Below are 16,442 nucleotides of genomic sequence, written 5' to 3'. Positions count from 1 at the left end.
GCAAACCCTGACCCCTATTGCAATGAGTATGGATATGGGGATAGTGTAGAGGGGTCGCTGGACCCTTTAGAATACCAGCTTGACCCTGACATGGCCTGAGTTCAGATTTGGGGCGTCACCAGTGGGTTGGACACCTCTCCTGAAGCTGGCATGCTTTCTCCCTCTACCATGGCTACGAAGGAGGGAGTGTCATACTCTATGGTGGTGAGAAGGGCTGCTGAGGTTTTTCACCTCAAGCTTTCTTCTATGGAGGTCAGAACTAACCTCCTGACTGAGGTGCTTTAGCCTGGGACCTCCAATTTGGAACCCCTGCTTATCTTTAATGAAGCTTTTATGGACGTCCTTCTGGGTACCTGGACAGGACCCAGACCCAGCTCTGGGGCTGCTGTGAATAGGATGGTTGCCCGCCGCCATTGGCCTGCAGTGACTTATCCAAAATTCCTGACCCTACGCCTGAGAGCCTTGTCATCCAGTCTTCGTCATCCTCTGGCCCATTCTACACTGGCCCTCCAGACATGGAATCAAAAGGACTGGATAACGTGGGGAAGAAGATGTTTTCTTCCACCACTCTAGCGCATTGGTCTGTGAACACCACATGCCTTTTGGGCCAATATTCCCTTTCTGTCTGGGATACGGTCGCGCAAGTGCTGCCTCGAGCCCCAGAGGAGGCCCAGACCATTCTCTCTCAAGCCGTTACAGATGGGAGAGATGCTGCGAAGTTCACGATTCGTTGTGGACTGTATACGACTGACTCACTGGGCAGATCGGTTGCATCGACAGTGGCCTTGAGGCACCATGCCTTGTTGGGGATACCTGGCTTTTCAGGGGATGTCCTGCAATCTTGATGGACATGCCCATTGATGACACCCGTCTCTTCGGAGACAAGGCGGACTCAGCGCTCGAGCGCTTTAAGGATTCCCGGGCCACGGCTCGGTCCCTTGGCCTCACAGGTGCTCCTCGCCTCGCCCTCCACAGTCGGCCTTTCACTCCTTTCGTGGCTACAGAAGAGGCATCCAACTGCGTTCCTTTCCATCGGGCCGCCAACTCACGCATGCTGTACAGCCTCTGCACGACTGCGGGATCCCACAATCTTATGGAGCAGGCAGCCAGCGGGCCGCCCAGTGCACCCCAGTCCCCTCCTCTGCTTCCAAACCTGCCTAGTCCGTCAGAAACATCCAGGACCAGTTGGTGGCAGGATTCGCGATCACCTGCCCCACTGGGAATCCATTACCACAACAGGTGGCTGTTACAAATTGTCCAAAGGGGCTTATCCCTCCCCTTCAAGAGTGCTCTTCCGGCCTTGCCACCATCATACGACCATCTATCGGAGGATCATTTGGCCCATCTCTGAAAGGAGGTCACAACTCTCTTGGCCTAGGGGGCCATATAGAGGGTCCCTGCTCCAGAAGTAGGTTGTGGTTATTATTCCTGCTACTTTCTGGTGCTCAAAAAGGACAAGGACCTTCGCCCTATCCTAGATCTCCGGTCCCTCAGTCTCTTCCTCAAGAAGAAGTTCAAAATGCTGACCCTAGCTCAGGTACTTTCTGACCTGGACCCTGGAGACTAGATGGTAGTGTTGGACTTGCAGCACACCTTTGTTCATGTTCCCCTTCCTGCCTGCCCACAGACTTAACTTGCAATGCATGGTAGGTCACAATCACTTTCAGTTCACCATGCTACCCTTTGGCCTTACCAGCACCCTTCAGATATTCACCAAGTGATGGTGGTGGTTGCAGCTCATCTGCGCAGGTTAGGGGTTTCAGTCTTCCCCTACCCTCGACGACTGGCTGTTGAAAGCGGACACACCCCAGAAAGTCATCTCCTACCTCCAGGCTGTGGCGAACAACCTCCTTCATTTGCTGGGGTTCACTATAAACGTGCCAGTCACACCAGACTCCCTCTTAGATGCTCCCTTTCATCTGAGCTGTTCTGGACACAGTGCAGTTTCTGGCTTATCCTCCCGAAAAGCAAGTCCATGATATTCGTGCTATGACCTTGATATTTCACCCTCTAACCTGGATTTTGGTGAGAATGACTCTGAGACTGCGGGGCCTCATGGCATCCTGCTTGTCCAACATGCCAGATGGCATATTCGGGCTCTGCAGTGGGACCTGAAGTTCTAGTGGGCGCAGCATCAGGGGAATCTCTCCGACATGATACAGCTCTCGGCAGGAACTGTGAAAGACCTTCATTGGTGGCTGTGGAATCAAGATTGGGTCAACGGCAGATCACTCTCCCTTCCCCAACCAGATCTCAAAGTAGTGACAGATGCGTCACTCCTGGGATGGGGCAGCCACATGGGAGAGGCAGAGATCAGAGGCCTCTGGTCTCCGGCGGAGTACAGGCTCCACATCAACCTTTTGGAGCTCCGGGAGATCTGACTTGCTTTGAAAGCATTCCTTCCCTCTCTCCAAGGGAAAGCGGTGCAGGTGTTCACTGACAACACCTCCACCATGTGGAACTGCAACAAGCAGGGCAGAGTGGGGTCATGGACCATTTGTCAGGAGGCTCTTCGCCTCTGGACATGGCTGGAACATCAGGGCATTTCTCTGGTGGTTCAACATCTGGCAGACTCTCTGAACGTCAGAGCAGACAAACTCAGCCGTTGATGCATAGTCGATCACGAATGGCGTCTCCATCCGGAGGTGGCGCAAGATCTCTTTCAGCAGTGGGGAGACCCTTTGTGCGTTCTCTGCGGAGGCGAACAGATCTAACAATGTCAGCTGTTTTGCGTGTTGGAGTTTCTAAGGGGGCACTCGCTCGGCGATGCTTTTTGTCAGGAGTGGAGCTCTGGCCTCCTCTACGCCATTGCGCTGATACCACTTCTGCCCAGAGTTCTGAAGAAGATCAGGCACAACTGGGCCCAAGTAATCCTGGTGGCTCTGGACTGGGCACGAAGAGTCTGGTATCCCGAGCTATCAGGCATGGCCATCGATCCTCCGATCAGACTGCCCCTTTGGGAGGATCTTCTGTCACAGCAGCAGAGGCCGGTCATTCATCCAAACCTGTCCAGTCTCCGCCTCCTTGCGTGGAGATTGAGCGGTGGCAGTTGACAGCTTTTGACCTTCCGCCTGAATTTTTTAATGTTATCTTGGCAGCCAGGTGTCCATCCACCAAAACGGTATACGCCTGTCGTTGGAAGAAAATGTGGCATGGTGTATCAACAAGTCTGTTGATCCCCTCTCTGCACCTCTCTGAGGTTCCCAACATTATTCTCTCTCTTGCCCAGCAGGGCTTTGCTCTGGGCACTCTCAAGGGATATTTGTCTGCCATCTCTGCCTTTTTAAGGCTACCAGACCAACCTTCTCTGTTCAAATATCCCATTGTTAGGAGGCTTCTCAAAGGACTTGAACATATGGTTCCTCCTATCCTGTTCATAATGCTCCAGTGGTATTTGAACTTGGTCCTCACATACCTCGTGTGTGCCTTTCGAGCCGCTCCACATCTGTCCTCTAAGACTGTCCTCTGTGACTATTGACCTCTAAAACTGCCTTTTTGATTGCCATTACCTCTGCTCGCAGAGTGAGTGAGCTCTCTCTTCGAAGCCACCATTCCAAGCAGTACATCCTGATAAGGTGGTGCTTTGTACCAGGGCTTCCTTCCTTCCTTCCTTCCCAAAGTGGTGACACCTTTTCACGTAGGCCAGTCAGTCACCTTGCCAACTTTTTATGCACCCCCACATCCCTCTCATGAGGAGGAGAGACTCCACCGTCGAGCAACGCCTTTGGTGTTCTACCCAAGTCGTACCAACGATTTCCGGGTGGGTGATCAACTCTTTGTGGGTTATGTGGGTGCGAAGAAAGGAAGGGCGGTGCAGAAGAGGACTATCTCTCGATGAGTAGTCCTCTGCATCAAAATGTGCTACGCTTTGGTGAAAAAGCAACCCCCTGAGGGTTTGCACGTTCATTCTACCAGAGCATCTGCTGCTCCCACAGCGTTAGCACGCAGAGTTCTAGACCTGGAAATCTGCCAGGCGCAAAGTGGGCATCTTTCCATACGTTCACCAAGCATTACTGCCTAGACAATCTGGTCCGCACAGACGGCCACTTTGGCCATTTGGTCCTGCAGGATTTATTGGTGTGATATTAGTTTGCAGCCCACCACTGGGGACGGTATTGCTCGAGTATCTATTCTAAGATAAGCAATCTGCAACTAGAAGTCTTTATCAGATGTACAAGTTACATACCTTCGGTAACGATTTATCTCGTAGAGACATATTCTAGTTGCAGATTCCTTACCGACCTGCCCATCCTCCCCACACTGCAAACTGAATTTTAGGTACAGGAACTTCCCTTAAAGGGCCCTAGTTTTGGCGCACCATTCTCAGTGCTCTTCATGGCTCCGGGCTACTGGCGTGGAAATCTTGAAAAGAAACTGACGTCAGCATGCAGGGATGGGCCCTATATACGACCGCAATGTCATCACGGTAACGACGACGCTTGTGGAGTTGACCGACGCCACCTGACGGGACGAAGGAGTACCTCTCAAAGGAAAAATCTCTGGATCCAGACTGACGCCTGGGAAAATTCTAAGGTAAGGATTCTGCAACTAGATTATGTCTCTACCAGATATATTGTTACCCAAGGTAAGTAACTTGTACAACTCGAAGGGACACGTGAGAAAATTAACAGTGTGGGGAGGGGCTTGGTAGAAGTAAATTAAAATGTTATTGATCAAGCACTGGGCACTGAGAGGGAGAGGAAGTCAAGGGGGCGATCTAATCAGGCCAGTAACCACTTTAGCTGTACCTTGAGCATTTACGGGTACAAAGTGAGGCAGAGGCAGAGATGTGGTATAGGGTGCCCTGTTGTACAAGGCAAGTAACCTACTGGTGGATGCAGTACAAAGTTTATGGCGGAACAAAGACTTGAACATACATGTACTGAAAACATTGTTTATAACGTGCAAGATCAATAATCAGATAAAGACAAATATATGCAACCTGGATCAGTGAAGGATATTTTTGTATCCAACAAGGAAGCATGCATCCCTTGCTATTGGTAGTTTCTTTGTACTTGCTCTATAGACTCTCAGCCTTGACTAGCATTCTATTACGAAAGCCTAAGCATTTTTTAATATGTGTTCCCATTTAACTGACTGGTGGGGTGGTTTGGGACACGTCTCTATGGCTCACTCATGACCTTCTTAGTCTGCCAGGTCCCTGATTATGCTGATGTCTGGGCCCTTCTTCTCAATGAAAATTTTTCTCAGGTGTACTTTGTAAATGTGTAGATACTTTTGATGTTGGAATTTCATCATTTTGTTTGCCAGTTACACAGTCCGATAAATAGGTTACTAATTAACATCATAGGCAACGTATTTGTATTACTTTATTGTGAATTATCCAGAATGCCAACAAATATAATATTGCAAAAATATTCCAGTTGAATCCCCCACCTTTGAACTCCATTACGAAAAGAAACACCACGGTTGAATCTTGGGCTGGAGTAGTTAGGTAGGTGTCCACATTCACCTAATTACTTTCATCTTCTGTATCTTTGAAACTGCCCCTTTTCACTCTGGAAGTAGTTCAGAAGTGTCACAGCAGATATATCGTACTGAATTAAGGCCGTTCAAGTTATGTTTACACATATGCAGAAATAATTATTTCTCAATTGATGTAGAGCTTTATGGCAATCCAGCCACTTCCTCGGAATAAAGCCATACTATGAAACTCTCTTGAGCTTTGCCAGCATTCTTTGTCAATCTGTGTACTATTGCAAGAGTTTCTCTATCTATAGTTCTATTTTTTATTTTTTCAGTCCGGCATCTAACTGTGCTTCTGTATTTCTTATACGTATACTGTTCCAAGTAAGAAACCTAATGCCAGCTTGATCCTTTGCACATCTGGGTATATTCAATGCAGCTATTTTGGAGTGTATTACTCCCAGTGTAAAAATTCGAACTGCAGCAGTTTGTGTCTGTAGGTATAGAAGATCGAATTGGTCTGACCAAATACTTGAAGAAACTATAACTTGTGCCCGAAAGTAACTTTAGGCAACAACTTATAGTTTCTTAACATAAGTATAACTGTAACTGCTGGTTTCTGTGGGTAAATCGTCAGTCTAACTATAACCTTCCTGTAACCTTTTGTTTTTCTTCTGTGATTTTTTTTTTTTTTTTTTTAACACACATGTATATCCTTTGCCAAATACCTTTTAGCTACAGGTTGCATTTTGCCTCTTCCTACTACTGCCAATAGCATCGGACAGTGGGCATTTTACTGTGACTTATATGTAGTGCCCTTCATAGAAAAGGTTTTCCAACAATTTGGTAGAAGGCACCGGACTTAATCAGTAATTACTAGTACCTATATATACAGTAACTCTCAGTAATCAAGACATTTTTTGACAATGATGATGTTGTCTTATTTACTTATCCTATTGAAATCAAGCAAAATTTACCGGAATAACAAAAGTGGATATTTGCATTTTTATGTTTAATCCACACTCCCTTCAAGTCTGTGAAGGACATTTGAAGCTGTTGATCATACACAAGGGAAATTAGAGACAACATGTTATTGCAGCTTTGTGACAAACATGTTGAGCAGTTGCTTCTGACTTCAGAGGAACATCTAGTAAAGTTCTGAGGTGCTGAAGTCTTGCTAAAGACTTCACACTGTTTTTTCTGATCAAAAAAGGACATATAATAATTACTTGGTACTGTAGCTATATGAAAGGCCAGACCGATTGGCTTTGCCAGTGCTTGTTAGCTCAGCGGGCCTTAAGTTAAAAAGTTCAACACTGGACAGAAAGGTAGAATCTTTATTGGACTTTTTACCTCTGCTTAAGCACCCCCTTAATTGTTCAGTCATTTCAGGAATAGAAGAAGCAAACCTTTTGTGCAAGATTAAAACATAATTTCGAAATTTCCATTTGAAAGGGGAAGAAACCCTGATGAGTGCTTTGTGATGTGTGGAAGGAATGAGTCAAAGTAAATGATTTTGTGTACGCTATTAAAGCCAATGAAATGTTTAGAAAAGTGAATTACTCAGAATTAACTGTACGGACAACAATTGAAACCCTGTATATTTCAAAAAGTTGTGTTAGGGTTCTATTAAAATTGTCAAGCCTGGCAATGCATACTGGTTCTCTTTCATGGCGATAGACATTTGGAAACATTTTTACAGTTTGTGCTTTTATCTGTTTTCTGAAAGGGTAAGTCAAAGGGCTAGGTTCAGCCTAAAAGTGTCAACCGTAATTTTAGTTCTGTGCAGTCTTTATCAAATGGAACTCGACTTTTGCTATGTAACACTGCAGGCATATAACACCATGTATTTTAGATTTAGGTACTGTTAAGACTGTTGCGTTTAAAACAGCAATTAAGTTCCACCTGGCTATATCTGTGCTGATGGCGTGTTCTGTGTGTCAATATTTCTTGAATTTTCTGTACACTTTCAAGTCAACCTTCTCACTATACCTTTACATGTTTTACTTTCAAAGCTTTTATGCATTTGGATAAGAAGGAACAGAGAAATGTAGTTTTTGATCACCCTGCCATAACAAGACCAAAGAACTATTCCTTCACAAATGAAGAAGTAAGGCATATTGAGAGGGAAAACCAAAGACTGCTGAAAGAACTTACAAGACAGGCAACAAAACCAAGAAACAAAAGCCTCACTCCCAAGAAACCTGCTGGCCCACCTTCCAAGTTATATCACAGCACCATCAATCGGCAGAAGGAACAGCAAAGGATAGAGAAAGATAATATGGTAAGTTTGCTAACTAACTCGGTTTGTGGCTCCACCTGACCAGAAAGTGATAACACCAGCCTATATGCGTCATTGCCTGGCCTGGGGAGATGGAGCTGTACCCTTGAGTTTGCAGCAACCTCATCCTTCGTTTGCACCAAACCTTGTGTTTGCACTCTTAATGTGTGAGTCTGAATGGAAGTAGGTGATGTCGCAGTGTTGCATTGGCTGTCTGCAACTCTTGTCTGCTATATCAGCATGATTCTACACACAAAATGGTACTTGGCAACTTCTTTATTTGTCAAATGGACAGAAGAGCCAAGCTTCAAATAGTTTTCTGTAATTTGCATTCCTTTTATTGTGTGTAATGTTATAGGCTGTCTTGTCTGCTCGTTGCATCCAAATTGTTTGTGCTAAGAAGCGTGCAGCACTGTTGCAGAAGAGGGATGTGAATACTGCTGCAGAATATCTTTGTCCAGAAAGAACTAAGGCCCTAAGTAACTGCTTACATTATATTAGCCATCAATGCTGACACACCAGCAATACTGGTTATTAGACCTCTCTGTCGCCTTAGATACAGTGTCACATCCAGACCTACAAAGACTGCAGGACTGTGGCATCCAAGGAATGGCCCTAAAATGGCTCCAGGATTACCTAAACAATAGAACACAAATTATCTCATTAGATCTTTTCAAATTAGCGTCCAACTGGATTGACAAAGGTTTACAGGGGGGTTCCTGCCAAAGCCCCACGTTTTTTAATATCTGTCGCCCCCACTAGCTAAAATTGTTGAAACGTCTGGATTGGCGAGCCACTCTTATGCAGACGATACACAGATGGTGATTTCCTTCAATATATATCCAGCTTATCACCAAGCAGTGCTTCATATCAGCATAAAAACAATTGCTGCCTTGATGTCTTTTAACTGCCTTCAATTGAATGCAGCAAAAACTGAGATGTTATTTGGGAAAGCCCAACAGTTTTGGGGTGAGGACTGGTTGCCAGCTGAATTCGACCCCGTATCTACCCATAAACAGGTGGTGAAAAATCTAGGTGTCATATTTGAATCACAAGCTCACCATGAAAAAGCAGGTCTTGACTATGACGGGTACTTGTTTCCACATCCTAGGAATGTTAAAGAAAGCCCTCCCATTTTTACCTTTATCATCTAGTGTAGGAAGCTGGCCTGATGTGTGGTGGGTACCTATGGTACTTGCACCTTATACCAGGTCTCCCCTCTTAGTGAAGTGTGGGCATTGTCTAAAAGCCAGGCTCTCTAGAAGTAGCTGTGGATGAGCAGCCAAGGCTTATCTAGGAGACATGCAAAGCTCATGCAATACCACTGTAGTCACTCAGCACTTACACCAATGAAAGAAAACACTTAGTTGTACAACAATAAAGGTACTTTATTTTTGGAACAAATCACCACAAAATACTAGACAGGTAACCCACCCTCAGGAGGTAAGTAATACACTAAATATATACACTAGCAATCAGAAACCAGCATAGAAAATGTTAGAAAACAGTGCAAATAGCAATAATGAATAGTGACCCTAGGGGGAGCACAAACCATAAACTTAAAAAATGGAATGCAAAGAAGGTACCTCCACCTAGGTAAGTAAATTGTGTTGAGGGGAGCTGGAAGTACTAGAAAACCACAGAGGTAAGTAACAGTACCCCCCAGCGACCACGAATGCAGGAGTAAATCACTGGATTTCCCCCAAACCACCCAAAAGGAAGAAAAGAAGAAAAAGAAGACACCCAGACAAGACTGCAAGAAAACCAGCAGTGGATTCCTGAAGAAAGAAGACCTGTGGAGAGAGGGGACCAAGTCCAAGAGTCACAGTGGAGTCCAGGAGCTACTACCCACCCAGCTGTAGTTGCAGGAGTGGGTCGACAGTGATAAAGAACAGGTCAGCACTGCAGCCCTGGAGCCAGAGAAGAATTCCTTATGGATGCAGATGATGTCCCACGCTGGAAGGAAGATTGCAGATGGGTGTCGGTGTAGGAATTCCACCAACAAGCCTTGGCAAAGGCAAACTTGCGGTTAGTGGAAAAGTGGTGCTGCTGGGGACCAGCAAGGCCCAGGAGGACTCAACCCAGGAGGGGGAGTCAAAGGGGACCCTCAGCGTCACAGAGAATCCACAGGAGCAGGGTCAGCACCCACAGGAGTCCCACAGGATGAGGTCACAGGAGAGGCCCATGCAGGACTACAAAAGAGGATCCCACGCCGCCGGAGAACCACGCTGGAGGCTGTGCTTTGCAGTATGGAATGCTGGGGCTGGAGCTACTCGTTGCCTGAAGATTCCTTGGAGGAGATGCAAACAAGCCTTGGCAGCTGCAAGAGACGTGGTGCACAGTGGTACTGTCGTGCTTGGGAAGGCAAGGACTTGCCTCCACCAAAGTTGGACATTTGGCAGAGAGGACTGTTCCGGACCACCACCTGTGATGCAGGATCCACGTAGCTCAAGATGAGGGGAGATCCATGCAGCCAGTCATCGCTTGCTGTAGGTGCCAGCGGTTGCAGGGAAGTGACTCCTTAACTCCAAGGGAGATTCCGTCGTCTTGCGCCGACTGAAGGTTTGCAGTCTCCTGAAGATGCATGGCGAGGGAAATGTTGCAAAGCTGGCAGGAGCCCTTGAAACAATGTTGCAGAAGAGTCCTTTCTTCTTGGAGGCAGCTTGTCGGGTCCTGGAGGTTCCAGTCGCAATTACTGAGGCCAGAAGTCAAAGCAAGTGTTGCAGAGGAACTCTGATGGAATCTTGCAAGCCGAATCTTAGGACCCACCCAAGAGAGGCACCCTAAATAGCCCTGAAAGGGGGATTGGTCACCTAACCAGGTAAGCACCTATCAGGAGGGGTTCTGATGTCACCTGCCTGGCCAGTCAGATATTCCCAGAGTTCCCTTGCAACCTTGGAAAAAAGATGGCAGAACCCAGGGACACTCTGGAGGAGCTCTGGGCACCACCCCTGGGTTGGTGGTGGACTGGGGAGTGGTCACTCCCATTTCCATTGTCCAGTTTCATGCCAGAGCAGGGACTGGGGGTCCCTGAATCGGTGTGGACTGGTTTATGCACGGAGGGCACCAAATGTGCCCTTCAAAGCAAAACCAGTGGCTTGGGGAGGCTACCCCTCCTAAGCCAGTTACACCTATTTCCAAAGGGAGAGAGTTATTTCCTCTCCCAAAGGAAATCCTTTCTTCTGGCTTCCTGGGCTTGATCAGATCAAGCAGCAGGAGGGCAGAAAACTGTCTGATGGGTGGCAGCAGCTGGGCTGCCCTGGAAAACCCTGTAAGACCAGTGGTAGGAATGCTGGGGGTCCTCTAAAGAGCCCCCAGAATGCATGGAATCATACTTCCAAAACATACAACAGTATTGGGGTATGATTCCGACATGATTGATACCAAACATGCCCACGTTCGCAGTTACCAATATGTAGCTGGACATAATTAGTGACCTATGTCCAGTACATATACAAAATGGCATCCCCACACTCACGAAGTCCAGTAAAATGGAGCTGGAGTTCATGGGGGCACCTATGTTAGTGCAGAGGTGCCCTCACACACAGTTACCTACCTGCACCCTGCCCTCTGGACTGAGAGTGCCTGCCATAGGGGTGACTAACAGTGACCTGTAGTGAAACCTAGTGAGTGCACCTGTTTCACACAGGCTGCAATGGCAGGCCTGCAGAACCCTTAGCATGAGCGTCTTATGGGTGGCAGAATAACTGCTGCATCCCATTAGTATCCCCCGGCACCCCAATGCCCGGAGTACCTAGGTACCATATACTAGGGACTTGCATGGAGGGACCAATATACCAATTGTGGGAAGAAAAAGGTATAATTTAGAGGAGAGAGCAAAACTACAGGGGTCCTGGTTAGCAGTATCCCAGTAGACACAGTCAAACACACTGACAACAAGCAGAAAATGGGGGAAACCATGCTAAGAAAGCGGGTACTTTCCTACAACCCACCCCTCCCCACATCCTTCCCAAACAAAGGACAAGAAGGTTAACCTTGCCCAGATGAGTCTTCATTGTTTACGTGGAAATAGCTGGAGAGTTCATCTGCATTGGTGTGGTTACTCCCAGGTCTATGTCCCACTGTATAGTCTATTCCCTGTGGGGATATGGACCACCTGAAGAATTTGGGCTTTTCACCTTTCATCTATTCGAGCCATAGAAGGGACTTGTGCTCTGTTTGAACAATGAAGTGTGAGTGCCAAACAGGTATGGCCTCACTTTCTTCAGGACCCAGACCCCAACAAAGGTCTCCCTTTCTATAGCTTACCAATGCTTCTCTTTAGGGGGTTAACCTTCTGCTGATAAAAGCAACTGGTTGATCCTGGCCCTCAGTGTTGAGCTGAGACCGAACTGCCCCCACCTCTATCTCTGAAGCATCAATTTAGAAAATTATTTCTTGGAGTAGTCAGGGCTTTGTAATACTGGTGCAGAGCACGTGGCCTTTTTTGAGGTGCTCAAAAGCTTTGTGACAGGTAGCTGTCCATAAAACACTTTTTGGTGTCTTTTTAGATGTGACGTCATTAGGAGGGGCTACTATGGAGCCATAGTTCTTGATGAACCTCCTGTAGTACCCAGTGAGGCATAGGAAGGTTCTCTCCTGAGATTGTGTGGTAGGGGGGAGTCCACTCTAAAACAGTCTGGATCTTCCCCTGCACTGGTTGAATCTGGCTTCCACCTACCAGGTGGCCCAGATATACTACCTTCCCCTGTCCTATCTGGCACTTAGAGGCCTTGATAGTGAAGTCTGCTTTTTGCAGAGCCTCTAAAGCATTCCAGAGGTGGACCAGGTGGTCATCCCAGGTGGAGCTAAAGACAGCTATGTCCTCAAGATAGGCTGCACTACAGGCTTCCAAACCTTGGAGGACTGTATTCACCAGCCTCTGAAAAGTAGCAGGCGCATTCTTCAAGTCGAAGGGCATAACAGTAAATTGATAGTGCCCTCCAATGGTTGAGAATGCAGTTTTTGGTTTTGCATTCTCTGACAATTTGATCTGCCAATATCTTGCCGTCAAGTCAAAGGTGCTCAGATTCTTGGCAGATGCCAGTGTATCTGAGCTAATCTGCCATAGGAATAGGGTGAGCATCGGTGACTGTGTTGAGCCCTCTGTAATCAACACAGAATCTCATCTCCCTTTTCCCATTTTGGGAGTGAGGTTTTGGTACCAGCACCACTGTGCTAGCCCAGGGGCTAGCACAGTGGTGCTGGTACCAAGAGTGCTCAGTCACTCCTAGGTCTACCGCCTAGGAGTGATGCTAGACCTAGGAGATCACTCCTAGGTCTAGCATCTTCTACACTTCTGCTTTGATGCAATCCCTAACGTGATCAGGTTGCCTGTAAATTTAACTTTTACTGTCCCCTGTGCCAATGGTGTGTTCACACCATGTTGTCTGACCAGGTGTCAGAGAAAACATTTCAGAGAACTGGCCTAGGAGGCTCCTTCAGTCCTCTTTCTGAGACTCCATCCACTGAGTCATCAGCTGCAGTGATGGAGAAGGGATCAGGGAGAGTGTCACTCTCTTCTTCCTGTCTCTCATCAGTAGCCATGAGCAGGGTCATGTCAGCCCTGTCATAGTAGGGCTTAAGGCAGTTCACATGAAGCACCCTGAGGGGGCTTCTAGGAGTGCCAAGATCCACCAAATAGCTGACCTCATCCTTCTTGTCCACTATAGCATGGGGACCACTCCATTTGTCTTGAAGTGCCCTGGGAGCCACAGGCTCCAGGATCCACATTTTCTGCCCTGGCAGGTACACAGTTAGGACAGCCTTCTGGTCATGCCACTGCTTCTGCAGTTCTTGGCTGGCCTTAAGATTTTTAATGGCCTTTTTCATATACTCATATTTCAGCCATCCTAGATATGAGGCCAAGTACATAATCCACAATGTCTTGTTTAGGGGGCTTGAGAGGTTACTCCCAGCCCTCTCTTACAAGTGCAAGTTGACTCCTAACAGGGTGTCCAAACAAGTTTAAAGGGGCTGTATAGCCCACTCCCTTCTGAGGATCCTCCCAGTAGGCAGACGGGAAGCATAGCAGTAGGACATCCCATCTCCTCCTGAGTTTTTCAGAGAGTCCTGTGATCATGCCTTTCATGGTTTTGTTAATCCTCTCATCCAAACTATTGGTTTGGTGGTGGTAAGGGGTGGTGAACTTGTAGGTTACACCACATTCCTTCCACATGGCCTTAAGGTATGCACACATAAAGTTTGTACCTCTGTCTGATACTACCTCTTTTGGGAAGCCCACCCTTGAAGATTCCCAGGAGTGCCTTTGCCACTGCAGGAGATGTAGTGGTCCTTAGAGGTATAGCCTCTGGAAACCTGGTGGCATGATCCACCGCCACCAGTATAAATCTCTTTCCAGAGGCAGTGGGCAGGTCTAGGGGGGGCAACAATATCCACCCCAACACTCTCAAAGGGAACCACAACCACTGGTAGTGGAATTAAGGGGTCTTTGCGGTGCCATCTGTCTTGGCAGATGACACAGGAGCGACAAAACTCCTTTCTATCTTCAGACATATGGGGCCAGTAGAAGTGTGGGACAAGTCTGTCGCAAGTCTTGCTTTGCCCCATGTGACGTGCCAGGGTATGTCATGTGCAAGGATCAACAAAAATTATGTATAGTGCAAAGGTAGTACCAACCTCCTGGTGGCACCAGGTTTGGGTTCCCTTGCACTGAGTATAGGAGGTTTTCTTCCAATACACCTTGTTTGTGCCACTGACATCCCCTGCTTCCTGAAGGACAGCTTGCTGTCTTAACCCTTCCAGTGTGGACAGGTTTGCTGTGCCCTACTGAACTCCTCCCTGGCAGCCTCCCTGCACCTTCAGGTTCAGCTGTCAGCTTTCAACTCTTCAGGTGTAGGTTCTACAAAGGGAGTTGATTCCTCCTCCTCAAAGGAGGAATAGTCACTGGAGGGTGGGGTAGAAGGCAACCTTTTGCCCTTTCTACCACTGGCTTTGGGAGCCTCTTGGGCCATTGTTACTGGCTCCAAGATGCCTTTTTCTTGTTGCTTCTTGGCCTGAGCCCTGGTCATAGCAGAAATATTCCCTGGAATGCCCAGCATTGCTGCATGGGCCTCCAACTCCACTTCAGCCCAAGCTGAAGTCTCCCAAGTCATTCCCAAGAGACACTCTACAGGTACGTCTGTGGACACTACAACCTTCTTTGGGCCAGTAAACCCACCAACCCCATGCTGAAATCAACAACTGCCATGGGGTGGCAGGCAGTGTTGTTGTGGGCGTCAGTCACTTGGTACTGATGTTTTTCAGTCACCATTGTGACACTGGCACCTGTGTCCCTGTAGGCCTCTGCCTGAACACCATTTATCAAGGGCAGTTGCCTGTACTTACCCATGTTAAGGGGACAGGCAGCAAGGGTAGCAAGATAAATGCCCCCATCCGAGTCTAAAACAACCTCATACACAGGTACCTGCGCCCTGCCCTCGGGACTGAAAGGGCCTACCATAGGGGTGACTTAATGACCTGATGTAGTGACCTGTAGTGAAAACAGATGCATGCACCCTTTTCACACAGGCTAGTGCAGAGGTGCCCTCACACACACAGTTACCTGCAACCTGCCCCCTGGACTGAGAGGGCCTGCCATAGTGGTGACTAACAGTGACTTGTAGTGAAACCGGGTGAGTGCACTTGTTTTACACAGGCTGCAATGGCAGGCCTGCAGAACCCTTTGCATGGGCTCCCTATGGGTGGCAGAATAACTGCTGCAGCCCATAGGGATCCCCTGAAACCCCAGTGCCCTGGGTACCTAGGTACCATATACTAGGCACTTACATGGAGGGGGACCAGTATGCCAATTGTAGGACAAAAAAGGTACAGTTTAGAGGAGAGAGCAAAACTACTGGGGCCCTGGTTAGCAGGATCCCAGTAGACCCAGTCAATCACACTGATAACAGGCAGACGAAGGGGGTAACCATGCCAAGAAAGAGGGTACAGTTTTAGTACAGTTTTCTTGTAATTTATTTTTAATGTGGGTGATGTGTGAACAACTGTTACTGATTTTACTTCTGAAACGGCTGTAGCGCTCCAATACCCCTGATCGATTTTGCATTTCAAACTGCCATGGTGCGCGAAGGGGAGAGACAAAAGCTAAATTGAAACAACTCTGATTCAGTAACAGTGTGACATAACTTGTAGCCAAGCAAAGCGCTTCAATACAGCCGATCGAGTTCACGCTTTATGAAACTTCAGAGCGCTATGGAGCGCGAAGGGGAGAGACAAAAGAAACATTGTGACGTAACTGGTAGTAATGCAAAGCGCTCCAATACTGCCTATTGAGTTTGTGCTGTATGAAACTCCAAATTGCCCTAGCCCCCATGGAGCGCGAAGGGGAGAGACAAAAGAAACAATGTGATGAAAGTGGTAGTCACGCAAAGCTCTCCAATACCGCTGATCAAGTTCACGCTGTATGAACCTTCAAAGTACCGTGGCCACCATGGAGCACGAAGAAGAGAGACAAAATAAAAAAAGTAGTTTGATCACACTAAAGTATATCGGCAATTGTGCAATAATCGATGTAACAGGGTCAGTCTGCAAGGCGTAACAAAACAGCCTGAAGGCGGGATAAACGTAAACCATTTACCAATGACATCAAGGGATTTTCGAAAGGCAAGCCCAGGAATGAATGAAAGTGATGGGCGTGGTTAAAGCCCACAGAATAGATTACAACATGTTGAAAAGCCACACTTGCGCGCTGCTATGCTCGACCTAAAAACGGCCT

General features: G+C 47.4%; 1 protein-coding gene across 2 annotated transcripts in view; it reads left to right on the top strand.

Moving 5' to 3' along the window:
• The window catches only part of CFAP97 (cilia and flagella associated protein 97), a 209,471-nt gene that overhangs the window by 87,315 nt on the left and 105,714 nt on the right, over positions 1-16,442 (top strand). For both annotated transcript variants that reach the window (XM_069199623.1, XM_069199632.1), the window contains one exon: positions 7,443-7,711. In XM_069199623.1, coding sequence (XP_069055724.1) covers positions 7,443-7,711 — 269 coding nt within the window. The remainder of the gene's footprint in view (positions 1-7,442; positions 7,712-16,442) is intronic.

This window comes from Pleurodeles waltl, chromosome 1_2 (genome assembly GCF_031143425.1).
Source record: "Pleurodeles waltl isolate 20211129_DDA chromosome 1_2, aPleWal1.hap1.20221129, whole genome shotgun sequence".
In the NCBI taxonomy this organism is placed as follows: Eukaryota; Metazoa; Chordata; class Amphibia; order Caudata; family Salamandridae; genus Pleurodeles; species Pleurodeles waltl.
Note: the sequence above shows the minus strand (reverse complement) of the source record. Positions and strands in the feature narration are given on the sequence as shown.